The 15,334-nt window shown below is 38.6% G+C and overlaps 1 protein-coding gene and 1 pseudogene across 4 annotated transcripts; one reads left to right on the forward strand and one right to left on the reverse strand.

Annotated features, from left to right (window-relative positions):
• Positions 1-484: 484 nt before the first annotated feature.
• Positions 485-9,163, reverse strand: LOC132140900 (alpha-soluble NSF attachment protein-like; annotated as a pseudogene).
• LOC132140899 (zinc finger BED domain-containing protein 4-like) lies at positions 8,248-15,279 on the forward strand. 4 transcript variants are annotated; one of them, XM_059549953.1, is made up of 3 exons: positions 8,248-8,533; positions 10,695-13,932; positions 13,999-15,279. In XM_059549953.1, exons 1-2 carry the CDS (start codon positions 8,275-8,277, stop codon positions 13,370-13,372), a joined length of 2,937 nt encoding a protein of 978 aa, XP_059405936.1. In that variant the 5' UTR covers positions 8,248-8,274; the 3' UTR covers positions 13,373-13,932; positions 13,999-15,279. The 4 variants fall into 4 exon arrangements, with proteins under 4 accessions (XP_059405936.1, XP_059405937.1, XP_059405939.1 ...); XM_059549954.1 differs by lacking the exon at positions 8,248-8,533 and adding an exon at positions 9,292-9,432; XM_059549956.1 differs by lacking the exon at positions 8,248-8,533 and adding an exon at positions 9,533-9,629.
• The last annotated feature ends 55 nt before the right edge of the window (positions 15,280-15,334 follow it).

Genomic DNA, 15,334 nt, shown 5'->3' on the forward strand with positions numbered 1-15,334 from the left:
CCCTTCGATTGCGAGTCCAACTCTCTAACCATTAGTTTAAACTGAGTACTTATATGTACAGGACTGTACATGTGTGAATGTTAGGGCCGCTGACTAAGAAGTCTGCGGATGACGTGGATGAAGATGCCGAGATTCTTCTGCCCCCTTACAGGAGGTTTAGAAACATACATTTGGTTGGGGCATGAAATGTATTGGAGAAGCATACACCCCAACCATTCTTCAACCACCCAAAACGAGTATGTCAGTGGGCCTGAAATCACAGAGGCCCTGGACCCCAGTGTGGAGGAAGAGCAGGCTTTGAAAGCAGCCCTGGATGAGACAAAGGATCTGGAAGATGAGGAGGAAGATTAAAACTGACAAAAATAAACCTGCTTCAGAAGGTGAATTGATGGCCAGATGCTTAGTTTTAAATGTGCAGTTCCTTACAGTCCATTGCTCTTTGTATGTATGCCCACATTGTTGAAATATTAATACTCAACAAAAATGGAGGGAATCAAATAATTTATTAGCTTTTTAAGTTTAACATAGATTTAGATGAATTCATGCAGGTTTCCACTGCTTGCCTCCAAACATTATACTTCGGGTTACACTTAATTTTTTGAAACATTAAGCTTATTCTGCCATGCTTTTTCCATGCTTAAGTTCCTGTATTGGTTCATGACTAGTCATAAGCATCTGAACATGTATGTAGGTGAAACGGTCAACACAAAAAGCACTGAATGTCAAAATGTAATAACTTAATAAATAAGAAGCTTAATAATTTAAGTTAATTGTTAATTTTAGATAACAAACAATATGACTTTTAATGATGAGCCTATTGTGATACATCAATAAATTCAACTCAGCTGATATTAGCTAAAAAAGAACTAAAACATTTTCATGCCAAGCTGGTTCCTCAGGTATTTCATTTACTATACATTAATTAACCAGTCCACCTTCAGACAGAGTGGAAAGAGGACTGATAAATCCTCACGTCATAGAGTCCTGCCAAATAAATTACCATTCTTGTGTTGGTACAACAAAACTAAATAATGTAAGCTAAATTTATTATATATATAAAAAAAAAATTTAAGATCTAGCTCTCCTCCATAGAGGAAAACAAAGACAGTAGTTAGTACTGTTTCAGCTGATTCAAGCTGATCATCACAGTTACACAGTTCTGCACAAATCTAGAATTATCTTCACTAATAACACTACTAATAAATATGGACACATACAAGCCTTGTAACTTGGTATGTATCAAATGAAAATCAAATGATAATTTATAACCATTAATAAAAGAATAATAAATAAAGCAACTACTGAAGCATGAACGCAAATGGTAACATAAAATAATGAGATTTAGGCATTTACCCCTTGTAACCTAAATTCAACCTTAATGTCATTCTAGAAGACTTCATCGTATTCTTTGGGATGAAAGATACATTTCTTTAGTAGGATTTGGGATGACCTTTGGGGTGACCTTTGTTTTCACATATATGAATAAATAATAAAGATGGTAAGAAAGGAAGGTAGGAATCACTGTTAAGTGAGAGAAAGAATGGGAAATGAGCTTGGAATCATGACTTCACATTAGCGAAGGTCATTCTCCTCGTCCTGAATGGTCTTCTTGATTCTTAGTAACATAGTGGTCTGCCACTGATCAAGCCGTGTGATGGAGTCAAATTCCCTTACCTTATGAAATAAAAGAAATCCAGAATTTAGATGGAGTAATTCATGAATGAACTACCACAGTTAATGTGTGCAGTGAATTATGAAACAATATACTAAGAAAACTTACTGCATCAAGATATGCATCAATATTCTGCTCTTCATGTGCATCAATAAGTTTCTTTTTCGTGTGAAATGCAGAAACTTAAATTGTGATTGATTTCTTTGTATAAAGTCTCACAACATTTTTAAAGACTCTGAACTACTTTTCAAAAGTTTGGGGTTGGTACGAGTTTTATGTAAATCATTAATTGTTTTATTCAGCAAGGAACCATTGAATTGATCAAAAGTATCAGCAAAGACTCATTATTACAAAATATCTATTGCAACTTAAAGAGGTGGTTGACTGTTTTTTTCTAGGCTTGATTGTGTTTATGGGGTGCAATCTAACATGTGTTTATGCTTTGGTTTTTTAAAATGCATTCCTTTTTTACATAATTTATCTTTATTCCACACTGATCTGTCCCTTCTCTAACAAATGCCTCAATTTATTTCCTGTTATTATGAAGCTCCTGCCTCAGAAATACACGATGGGCCGAGATTGGTCAGCTGGTTTAGTGTGTTTTGATTTGCTAAACCGCCTCTACAGTAGTGTTGCATGGTGCACCGATAGTTCAAAAGTATCGCGATTCTCGGAAATTAAAAACGTCACGATTCCTAAATTTATTAGTATCGATACTTCAAAGAATTACTTCGTTCCAGATTTGTAAGAGACGTATTTCATGTTGGTGTGTGCAACACACGCTTCCAGTTTCTCCCTATGGACGTCTGTTTATTTCTCCTCATGCAAGCAGCAATAAAGCACTACAGCGATTTGTTTGGTCAGACAGTTCATATATAATATTCACATTAATCGGGGATAAAACGTGGAGTTATCTTCTGTATGCTAAACATGAGCATATCTGCACAGCACCTGTAACTGCGCTTTGTATCTGCTGATTGCTGATCGAGATTTACATACTTGGCTCACTGACCCTGTATACTCATTCATTACGTTCATAAACGCGATGTATCCGTTCATTCAACTTATTCACGAATGATAAGATCTCTCGGTCTCGTTCAGTGAAGGGCGGATTCGTTCACTACATTCAACAAATCACATGCTCCGTCACATCTTGAGTAACTCTTTGACAGGATGAAACAGTTCACAGAGCTGTTCACGAGCTGCGCATGCGCTGCTAATAGCGCCGAGCTCGCGCGCTACTGTGGAGGGAGGAACTTCAGTGAACAAGAAATATGAGTCTAGTAGCAACGTATCTTCCGTGATGTCCCCGATGCGCGGGTCGGGGTGGGTAAAGAAATGTTACTTTATTTGCGGGCTGGGGCGGGCCAAATAATTTCATAAAAGCGGGACCCGTGGGTTGGAAAAAAAACCCGACCCGCGCATCACTAGGCTGCATGAGTAATTTCATAAAAGCGGGACCCTTTTAAAAGGCTGCATGAGCTAGCACAAGTGATACTGTGGCCGCCGGTCCACGACTGGCAGAAAAAGATGACACTCATCAAAGCTCACTGGCTGAGTTTTCTCCTCTGAAAGAAAAGGTTGCATAACTGACAGAATAAGTTACAATATCTGAGATATTGCAGCTAAATTATTATTTTTTTTTGAATGCAATTGCTTAAATTTATATTATTTATCTTTTGACATTTAATCTTCTGACTTCAGAAACATTGTTTAATATAATCGCTGTTCATATTTCTATTCAAAGTTCAGAATCAAGATAAATTTATTACTCTTATGTTTCTTATGATAACTGGTAATACTGCTAAATTTATTCTTTCTTTACCTTGAATGTCAATTTTATTTTTTATATTTTGATATTTCATATTTTGTTAATGTTTAATATATCTGCTGTTCATATGTTCATTTATTATTATGTTATATGATTAGAATGTTGTCACGGTTTTAAAATAAAGCACAGCAATGATATTAGAGTGTATTTTCCCTTTTCAGGAAAAGTATCGAAAAAGTATCGAAATCGCAATTCTTGACTAGGTATCGGTATCGAAACAATAATTTTGGTATCGTGACAACACTACTCTAGAGCACGTCTGAACATCCCTTCCCTCTCCAGCTCAGAATGTGCTCCGGTTGTATTTTAAATAATAATGTCTTCTATATTGCTTATCAATTTGAGCCCAATTGAGACGCAGAGATTATTAATAAAGAGGATCACGCAAAACCTTAATGGTTTGTATGTTTGTTGGTTGTCTCATACTTTTAGATACACTGTTGTTTGTAAATTTTACAGCTTCTGTTAGCTTGTAATATATGGTTTTATTCTGATTAGAGCTTAAATACAGCACAGCAACTGTACGCGCGTCCATGTATAACACTTCTCATTGCTTTGTGAAAATAAGTGTATAAATGGAACAGTTTGTTTGTACGGAGCCCGCACATGGTATGCAGGAAAAAAAAAATAGTAGGCTAAATCGTGCGCACGATTTACTAATTCATTTCCTCGATTTGCTAAATCGTGCACATGATTTATCAATCTAGAGAACAAATTAGTAAATTGTGCACACGATTTAGCAAATAGAGGGAACTAAATAGGAATTGTGAGCATGTTTTAGTACATCGAGGGAATGAATTTGTAAATTGTGAGCACGATTAATTTTTCGTTGCATGTCATGTTCAGGGCTCCGTATGTTGGAGCTGATCTGACGGTCTGAATGAGAGAGAGAGAGATGCAGACAGGGCGATGCGAAGAACAGGACTGAGAACCGCTGCTTTAGAACACTGGTTTTGAAACTTGTAAATCCATTAGAATCATTAGAAGAAAGAATCACGATTCATATGCACAGATTTTTACGTGCACCCCTAGTTTTCTCTTCGTCTTCTCTACAGCAGCACAACATGGCCTCACCTCCTTTGTTGCGTGTTCCCGGGGGCAGGGTTTATCTGGGTTTGTGATGTAACAGTTGTAGGCATTAAATGGCCAGAATTTTAAAAGATGATATCTCCGTTTGCATTGAACTTTCAGTGCTGCAACTTTGCAGATATTATTTATGCTCAAACAGCAACATTGTGAAATCCCAATCAACCACCACTTTAAAGAATACAGAAAAAATGTTAATGGTTTCCACATAAATATTAAGTAGCACAACTGTTTTCAACATTGATAATACGAAATGAGCAGCAAATAAGCATTTAATGATTTCTGAAATTAATTTTTTTTTTTTTTTTTTTTTTTACAAATTTTCAGTTTTTTTTTTACAGCATCAAAAAAAATCTTACCAACTCCATCCTTTCAAATACAAAACAATACGACATTAAATAGATGCAATGGAAACCTAAAATATAAGGATTTGTGCAATACATCCACCTTCCGTCTCAAATGGATGTTGACCATGAAACTGAGATCACAATTCTGTTCTATAGAAGAATCTTCAAGAAACTAAATGTATTGGCAAGAAAGACTCCAACCTTAAGAAGTTTGCATTCTCTAGCATCTGAGAAGGCTGGATACATTTCCTCATACTTCTGTACAGCCAGCTATTGAAGAGTGTCGGGTCTCGGGGCTAATCACCTGCCTTTTTGGTGAGTGTGTGTGTGTGTGTTGGGATGGTTTGACAGCTCACCGCATCTGCCTGTTTGTGTTTTCCCCGCCTCCCTTGTTTCCCCGTTGTTAACCTTAATTGTTCGCCACCTGTTCTCTATGTCCTTCTAATTTTTTCCCCTTTATTATTCCCTGTGTTTCTCTGTCTATTGTCAGACTGTTGTTACTCGTACCAATAGCTCCGATCATCTAGCAGCTCTTTGTACTCACCTTGTCGTGTCTTGTCCTCAGGCTCCAGTGTGTTCAGCTGATTTCTCTGCCCTTGTTCTTACAAGCCCAGAGCTCCTAGTAGCTTCCAGCTGTCATCCCTCCGGTTTCGGCGGTTATACGTACTTCTGTGGAACATTACTCATCTGCTTTGACTCATCTGCTGCTCATCCTCTCACTGCGAGTGAAACCTGTGAACCGTGACTCATCTTCTCTGTCTCCTCTGCTTAAATAAAGCCTTGAGTTTACCCGCATCTGAATTCAGCCTGCTTTCCCCTGACAGAAGAGAACAAGGGTTAAATAAAGAGAAAGCGCAAAGTTACAAGTCATTGTAAATGTTTTCAGATTGGGAAGGGAGTAAATCAGTAACCTTGCAGTTGAGCATATCCATGCAGAAGTGACACAGAGCTGCTTTAAAGAAGTGGTCTTTAGCACCATACCTCAGCAAAGTAGTGTCCATGGAGTAAGTCCCAATCTGAGCAGACAACATGAAGGATGAATGAGACAAATGAACACAGCTTTTCGACAGAAGATTAAATCACACAGACCTGCTAAAATATTTCACTGGCTTTCTGGTACTGCTCCATCTGACCTGCATAGATTGTGACTTTGAGAAGACATTTGTTGGCTGCACTAAAGAGAGAGAGAGTTCATTTAGTTTAATAATACAAAATTATCATTCATCATAAAAAATCATTTAATTACAACACAGCTTTGTGCTCAAACCTAAATTGTTCTACAATACTTATCAACACTGATAAAGGCTGTATCCAAAATCGCCCCCTATACCCTCATTCATTATTCTCTAAATTAGTCCATTCATTCAGTTCACTTGAAGGAGTGAATGAAAACAAGTGCACTGGAAGGACTGCCGCTTTAGCATAGTTCGCTTGCTGTAATAATAATCATTAGAAATGGGGAGGTCCAGTAGAGAGACTAAAGGAATTATCTTGAACTGTGTCAAGTAAATTATGTATATAAACCCTAGTTAAACTATTTAACAGTTAATTTACAATCAATTTGTACATGTGCATTTGTACATTTCGTTAATTGTATCGTGAGGCAATCAGCTGTTACACCCAACAGTAAGAAAGAGAAGGGCTTCAAATGATATTTTTCGAGTTACATCGACAATTTTGAGGGTGAGTATTCTCATGCTATATATGAATAGTGATTCTAGCTGTCTCTGTTCTCACAGTTCATACCAGTCTTTGCATTATTTTTATTTATTTATTTATTCTGCACACGACTCTCACAGTGCATTATGTGTCATCTTCAGCCGTTGATTGTACATCGGTTCTACACTCATTTTTTGCAACGCATTGTGGGATTGAATGATGCACTTTAGAATGCCCACTATGGTTTCGGACACCACTTAAAATGACTATCCCCTCAAAAAGTACCCTATTTGAGGGTATAGGGAGCGATCTCGGATACAGCCAAAGACTACCTGGTGGACTCCTCCCCTTTGTAATAATCTGCTGCCTGTTCATAATGAGCGATGGCCTGTAAACAAATAAACATAAGTATTCTGGTCACAAATAATAGCAATTTAACAATTAATGTTTCATGAAGGGCTCTTATTTTGGTCATTATGGTATCATCTGGATGCATTAAAAACACTACTTTTCAAATGTAAACATTTTATTTTTTTCCTAAACATTACTACACTGCAAAAATAACTGTTTTCTATTTTAAAGTATTTTAAAATGTGATTTGCAAAGCTGAATTTTCAGCAGCCACTACTCACATGATGCTTCAGAAATCAGTCTAATATGCTGCTCAATAAACTTGTGTTATATCAATACTAAAAACTGTTAATTTGCTCAGCACTCTGTGATGAACAGTAACATAAGACCATTTATTTGAAATAGAAAAACTTTGTAACAAACATATTTACTTTTATTTTGATCAATTTAATGCACCCTTTTCTGAATAAAAGTATTATTTTTATATTTGACCCCAAACGTTTGAGAGGTAGAGTATTTTTATACTCTACCTATAGCCACTTATTGATAAATGCGTACATTAACATAAATAGTTCACTTCCCACTTACTTTATCTATGTCCAGTAACTCAGATTCATAGATGTCAGCAATTGATATGTGGTGTTTCACTGCAATGTTGAAACGTCCCTGTGGAAACAGATTCGTAACTAAAAAAAATCCCTAATCAGAATAGTGTATTACCATGCTGAATTGTTTTTGAATGCTTAAAGTAGACTTAATTTCTCTCACCATGTCTGTGTAGATGTCAATGGCCTGACAGAAACAGCTTATGGCCTCTGTGTAGAAAAGTTGCAGAAAAGCCATTATAGAATTCCTTCTTTTGAATTACAGACACTCAGGCTACATAATGAGAGATTTCTATTGCTCATAATGTAAACAACGTGAGTTGTACCTTGAGGATCAGCCTTTTTGAATGCATTGCCAGCATCAAGAAAGTTCACGGCTGCGTTGTGCTTGCTCTGCACCTGTAAATGCAGCTGTGCAGCTTTGCAGAAGGCATCTCCTGCAGCTTAGATAGAGGAACAAAGCAGCAGTACAAATGACACGTGCTTACTGAACACCCTCATATTATGGTGCAAAAGTTGCTGTCTGTCGTACCACCGCAGTTCTTTGCCATCTTGAACATGTTGCCAGCTCTCGCGTACAAGTCACAGGCCTCCTCGACGTTGGAGGAACACCTAGAATGAACAAAAGCAAGGGGAGGTTCATTCATTTAATTCACTGAAAACGATAGGAGGCGCTATCAGCAGCGGTCGCTTGCACTCACACAACGTGTTTCCAGACCTGATATGGCCAACATGAAGCAAGAGGAGTTAGAAATCAGTCCGAAAACACAGGCCCGATATTGCTCTGTAGCCTGGAAGTACTACATCAAAAATGAGAGCAATGCCACTGTTCACTGCAGGTTGTGTAAGACGGACTATAAGTTCTCTTCGAATACAGCCAACATGATAAAACACCTGAGAGTGAAACATCGACTCAACATCCCCACTGTAGCCAACAGCGGAGAGAGACTGTGCACGGAAGAGCCCAACGAAGACAGCATGGGTGAGTTTCAGACGTGTTAAATCGAGCTGCATGTCTCAGTGCGCATTAGTTTGGAGTTGCGTATGGACGAAGGCGAGAGAGAAACGCTGCATTAAACGCACGCAACTCTGTTTATTATGATGCTTTATACGTGCAATGCGATGCTACTCGGCTAACTGGCTGCTTTCACTTTTGTGCGATCTGGAAAAATAAACTCTGGTAGATTGATGACAGCTAAATGCGAACAGGATTGAATTACAAATAATGCAATCACGAAATTATTGCTTATCGATTATATCTGTTAATTCAAATTATATTTTAACATTGCTTGTTGCAAACGAATAGTATTTGATGCTTATTATTTTTGTTAGATTGTGATGTTAAAGATTTGCACATTAAATTTGAAACATAATTAATGGATTTACCCAAAAAACGATCCGAACAACGAATGTGACGTTTTCATTTTCTTGTCTGCCTCAGCCATGATGGCCATAGCTTCCTTTTCTTTTCCAGAATAATCCATTTTGATTAAATTTGAATCAGACTGTAGGGAATGATATCCAAGCAATATCCCATTTACTTCGCCTGAAATGAAGTTATTTGTTTTATTGACACATCATGCGGAAAACGGAAGTAAATTCGCTAAGACTTTGGGGATCGTCGCAAAAAAGTTGTTTTCAAAATAACCGAACTGTGGTTTCTGCATTACAAATTATTAGTAGTTATCAGTTAATAATTGCATATTTATAATTTTGTAACAATTACTATATCATAAACACACGAGCAGAGTAGAGCAGTTATGATATATAAACGCGACGGATGTACATTTTTCGTTTCTCTTGTCTTTGTACAACTTACCCTGGTTCCCTAGCGACCACAGCGCGAGGACATCCAGTGTGCAGGTCGCAAACGAGCGAAGTGTTAGCAGGAATTCTGAGATTTTTTACAAATGCTATTGGTAGTGTATTATTTCTTTTCCGACGAGAAAACAAATTAGTTGTAAAAGTCAGCATTGCGGAAGCGTGTACTATTTATTAGTGGAAAGACGAGAGTTGAAAGCGGATGAAATCGTAAAGGCCCTTATGCTCGCCCGGAAGAACATCCAGTGACATTTGATGTGAATAATAGCGGATTTGTTTCATTAGTATCATATTGCATGGTTATTGTTCTCTGGCTAAACGCTCTTGTAACGAGAAAGAGAGAGCTATACCTGACACGGAGTTAGTTTCTTAAAACAAATCTTATCATTGTTCTAAATATTCCCGCGAAAAAACAAAACAAAGAAATGATTTGATTGTTCCGCTGTGACATGCTATACTTTTTGTTAAACATTTACAACCTTTTTTCTGGTGTAATTATTATTTAAACGGTTTATCAAGTAACGTTAGTAATAATAACCTAAGTTACTAAGTGGATGGTTTATTTGTAGTTTTAAAATAATTTCTCACAGTCAGACCTTTTGATATAAATGGCAAATAAGCCAAAAGTTGATGAACTTATGAAATTGTGTCAAGTTGTAGAATCAAATATATCAATATTCACCTTTCCCTCATCATATAATTGCGCTTTTATAGCTTTTCACTGTGTTGCATTTTGTATGTATTTTTTTGTGTTATGTGACAAGTGTTCTACAACTGGCCACATCTGAGATAAAACAAATAGTGGACTAGTATTTTAGGTATTTGGATTAAAAACAAAACAAACTGCACATTGAAAGCTATATTTTAGCTGCAAAAACATCTTAAATTTATATAACCAAATAATTGTACAAGAGGTTTTGAGCAGCCACAAAAACATTTTTACAGTGAACACATAATCAGACCAAACTACTATTTTTGTATATTTTAGCTAGACGTTTTCATTTCAATAGTTAAATAGCTTATATTTCTTTCTCTCTCTAAAACGCACACAAAATGATTATGACAACTAATTTGTGCAGTGACTTGGACGGGTGAGGTGAGACACTTCAAGACAAAATATTAGAAAAGCTCTATGTGAGTACGTCACAGCATTAAAAAAATGTTACAATTAAGTCAGAATATAAACAAGAAGACAGTGCTGATAACACTATCTCTTTAGATTTACAAAGATTGTGTACAGCACTGGTGTTTCTGTACAATTGGGATATTTTGTTGACCCCAGTTGTGACTTTTTGTTTTTTTCAAATTCTCTTTCACTACAGACATGGATCTCCCACCTCAAAGGCATCCTGGAAGTCACAACGGTCAAATTCTTCGTCGGAGAATGCAACGTTTTTTACCATTTTCTGATCGGCGCACATCAAAAGTGTGGAACCACTACACACAGTTAAGTCTGTATCGTGTTGAGTGCAACCACTGTAAAAGGCAGCTTTCCTTTCACAACAGCACTACTTCCATGAGAGAACACTTGGGACGCAAACACAGTATTCGGGAAGGAGCCGTTCCCCCTCACAACACAGCAGGCATTCCCACTCCTGCAGCATTGCATTCTCACATTCAGACCTCTTTACATGGTAACAGATGTAACACCACAGGCAATGCTCCATTTCAACCAGTGCTACCTGTTACTGTCAAGGAGGAGCAGGAAGAAATACTGGCAGCTGATATGGTGGAGACCAATCCTGCCCGGACAACATATGCCCCTGATTGTGCAGCAGGAAGTGGTGCTTCCAGTTCAAATGCCATTGTACACCAAGAAACAGATTTGGGCTGCCTAATGTATAATTTTCCTGCAGGGGAGATGAGCAGCACTGCTGGAGGCAGCAGCATCCGCAGTGGCACAAGGGCCTGCAGCAACAAGCGAGCAGAGGTATTGACCGATCTTATCTTGGAAATGGTCTTCAGAGACCTTCAGCCATTGTCTGTGGTGGAAGAAAGGGGGTTCAAGCTCTTACTGAGTTGCCTAGAGCCTAACTACCCTGTGCCTTCTCCATCTCTGCTTGGAAGTCTACTTTGGCATCGCTACCACAACCTCAAGCAATGCCTTCAGCAGCATCTACAGACAAGTCTCGCTTCTCACTGTCTGACCCTCTGCACTGAATACTGGCGATCTGTAGATGTGTGTGGGGTTGATGGGGATGGTCAGTACTACCTTACAGTCAGTGCTCATTTTGTCGACTCTCACTGGCGCCTGGCTCGTTGTGTGCTCGAGACCCGACCGGTAGCAGAATTTAAAGGAAACCCTTCTGAGAAAGGGCAAGCGAGCTTTGCGGACACCTTGAGAGCAGTCCTCTCTGAGTTCCAGCTTCCAGAAAACTTTGTTTTCTGTGTCGTGCATGACACCCCCAGTGGATCTGAGTCCAGAGGGCAGGACAATATGGCCATTGATCAGGAATATCAGCAAGAATTTGCTGGACCCAGCCATCCTCCTCCGGGCAATCTTCCAGAGGGATGGACACCACTGCTTTGTGCAGGACAAGCCCTGAAACTCTGTGTCCAGGAAGGACTTTGTGTGGAGACTGTCAGACAAGCTCTGTCAGATGCTCGTGCCATCGTCCTACATTTCCAGCACGATGTGAATGCTTCTACAGCACTGAGCCAGAAAGCAGAGGCTGTTAATAAACAGTCCGCATGCCTGGTCTTGAATGATCCAGGGCGCTGGACCACAGCCATTGAGATGTGCGAAAGTCTGCTGGACCTCAAGTGGGTAATAAGCTCTGTCCTAGAGGAGCAAAAAGTAGCAACAAATCTGGCAGATCACCAGTGGCGTCTTGTACATGAACTGGTTCCCGTGCTCAAAACAGTTCGCATTGCAGCATCGTTTTTGAGTGAGGACATCAATGGACCCATTTCAGCCCTAATGCCGTGCCTGCAAGGAGTTTCTCGGCTCCTGGGAAAGAAAATTGCAGAGTGCACCTGTCCAGTGGTTAGGGGAGTTATGGAGAGAATTCGTGCTGGTATGGACAAACGTTGGAGTCTGAGTGATGAAGATGCTCTTTTGGACTGCTCTGCTGTATTGTCCTCATTTCTGGACCCACGTTTTAAAGAGTTGCGGTTTCTCAGCCCACATGCTCGCAGCAAGTTGCATGACAAAGTGAAAGAGCTGCTATCTGTTCAGGCTTTCACAAGTAACGAAGGAATGAATGGAGAGAGGAGACAAAGTATGGTAATGGAAGAGCCTGTGGATGAACATGGAGAACCTGCAGATTTTGGATTGGATGATCCTTTGCCAATTCCTGCAATGGCTTCTTTAGATTCTCCAGAATCAGTTGGATCGGCAGAGGAAGGTGACATCATTGAGCTGCAACCGAGCGAGCCCTTTGTTGCTGTATCATCTCCAGAACAGGTCAATGAAAACACGCTTGAGGTTGGATCACCTTTCAAGAATGCCAGTGACCGTAAAAGACGTTCTAGCGGGACCAGTATGACCTCGCCACTGAGAGGGGATTTACATCTCACGCCTCGTATACGGATGAGTCCTCTTCCGCAGAGTATGTACGATATTCTTCTGGGCGAGGATCCTACTGAGCGAATGCCAGAGATTCACCAGCAGCTGGAGAATTACATAGCAGAGCCACTTTGCCGACGAAGTCTCTCACCCCTGCAATGGTGGCGCAACAAGGAGCATCGCTTTCCTGCTGTGGCCAGACTGGCACGGAAATACTTGTCTATACCTGCAACTTCCGTGTCCGCCAATCGGGCCTTTGCCCCTAGGGAGTCCCCAGTGACCCAAAGAAGGGCCACACTGGGGTCTAAACACCTTGACCACATTTTGTTTCTTCATCAGAACACTGACTATGTGGATCTGCTGAAAGGTGGCTCCTCTGCACGCGAAAATGAGCAGTGGAACAGTGTCAGTGGAAACCAAAGCAGAGAAAGTATTTACCAGACTCTAGTGTCCTATGAAAGTAAGGTTCGCGTGTCTGAGGAGGAGTCATGATCCCTGTTTATGTACATATGTACAAAGTCACATTGAAGGGATAGTTCACCCAAAAATATAAACGCTGTCATCATTTAGCCCAAATTTACTCACCCTTAATAAAAAATACAATGGAAGTCAATGGGGACCACAACTGTTTTGTTAAAGGAATAGTTCACCTAAAAATGAAAGATTTGTCATTAATTACTTACCTCCATGTCATTCCAAACCCTTAAGACCTCCGTTCATCTTTGAAATACTAATTAAGATATTTTTTATTAATTCTGAGAGCTCTCTGACCCTCCCGTAGACAGCAATGTAATTAACACGATCAATGTCCAGAAACCTAGCAAGAACATCTGTAAAATAATCCATATGACATCAGGGGTTCAACCATAATTTTACTTTTTGTATGCAAACAAAACATAAATAACGACTTAATTCAACAATGTTGTTGGAGAGTATCCACTGAATGTAAACAGTGTATTCTGTTCTGTCAGCTATGTTGTTTACGCTTTGATTTGAACAAAAACAATGTATCCGCATGGCGTAGTTGACACAGAACAGCATATGCGGTTTACGTTCAGTGGATACTCTACAAAATGGCGCTATAGGGTGACACGGAGGAGACGAACTGTTGAATGAAGTCGTTATTTTTGTTTTCTTTGCGTACTAAAAGTAATCTCGTAGCTTCATAAAATTATGGTTGAACCCCTGATGTTACATGGATTATTTTACCGATTTCCTTGCTTAAGCGGTTTGGCATGGATTGAGTAATTAATGACAGAATTTTTGGGTAAACTATCCCTTTAACCACATTCTTCAAATTATATTATTTTGTTCAACAGAAGAAAGAAATTCATACAGGTTTGAAATACTTGGTTATTTTAGACACAATGGTTACGATAAATACAGTTATACTGCTATGTAAATAGGTTATGAAATAGCACATTCCTTTTACAAGGAATTTGTGACACTCATTTAATATAGTCTTTGGTCTCTAAGAGGTCTGAGGATTCGTTTAGTCATTGTCTTGTGACTTATGTAGATGTTTTACTAAATGTTGCCTAAATCTGTTTTACTACATTCTTAACTTGTCTCTAAAGCATTACTCAATTACGCAATATGAACAACCATGCTGCTGTTCTGAATGTCAGCACGGCTGTGATTTGGTCATAGAAAATCAATGCTGTGCAGATATCAGGCCAACTTTGATCTTATGGAACACCGCAAATCAAATTTGGTCAATCAATTTCCATGCCAGAAAGTAACAGTTGTATTATTGATTCATTCAGCATATACTGTTAGTGTTACAATATTATTGTTACTTTACAGTGTTGTAGGCATTACATGGAATGCACTGTTAACCTCATGCATGCATTTCAACGTTACCACTTCCTCCTTTATACTTATGGGGGATATTATGTACATCCAAATGAGGTATTAGTTATCTTTTTCATACTTGCAACAGTAAAAATTTACAATGTATTCTATCGGTAGCATGTTCAGATTAAATGAAATATTCCGGAGTCTGTGAATAACCAATGGAAAAATTGTGTTTTTCAGTTTTTTATTTTGTATAACATGCTTAACAATACTAGAAAACATTTGTTCTATTAGAACAACAAAGTAATGCTTAGACAACCACACACAATGCAAACGTTATGCATTGAGATTGTGTTATACATTGACATCATCAGCTGTTTTAATGGCATGAGATAGTAAAACTGCAATTTAATAACCTTATTATAGGTTAAATGGATTGTAGATAATAAATGGAAAAAGGAAAATAAGTAGAATTGTAAAACTATGTAGGTTTGTAAGGATTGGTAGTGACAAATCTGAACTGAGAGAACCTTTTGAACACAAATTTGTCAAACAGTTGAACAAATACTCAAAATAAAAACCAAGAAATCCTTTTCATGAAACCCTGTCATTTTAAAATCCCCAGTCTGGTACATTTTAAAAACATCAAATACAACT

This window comes from Carassius carassius, chromosome 5 (assembly GCF_963082965.1).
Source record: "Carassius carassius chromosome 5, fCarCar2.1, whole genome shotgun sequence".
In the NCBI taxonomy this organism is placed as follows: Eukaryota; Metazoa; Chordata; class Actinopteri; order Cypriniformes; family Cyprinidae; genus Carassius; species Carassius carassius.

What these genes read in the sequence shown, in the direction of transcription:
- LOC132140899 (XM_059549953.1), top strand. Translation starts at nt 8,275, where the DNA reads ATGGCCAACATGAAGCAAGAGGAGTTAGAAATCAGTCCGAAAACACAG. An exon ending in GCCCAACGAAGACAGCATGG is followed by an intron (nt 8,534 to 10,694) that starts GTGAGTTTCAGA and finishes CTTTCACTACAG; the next exon opens with ACATGGATCTCCCACCTCAA.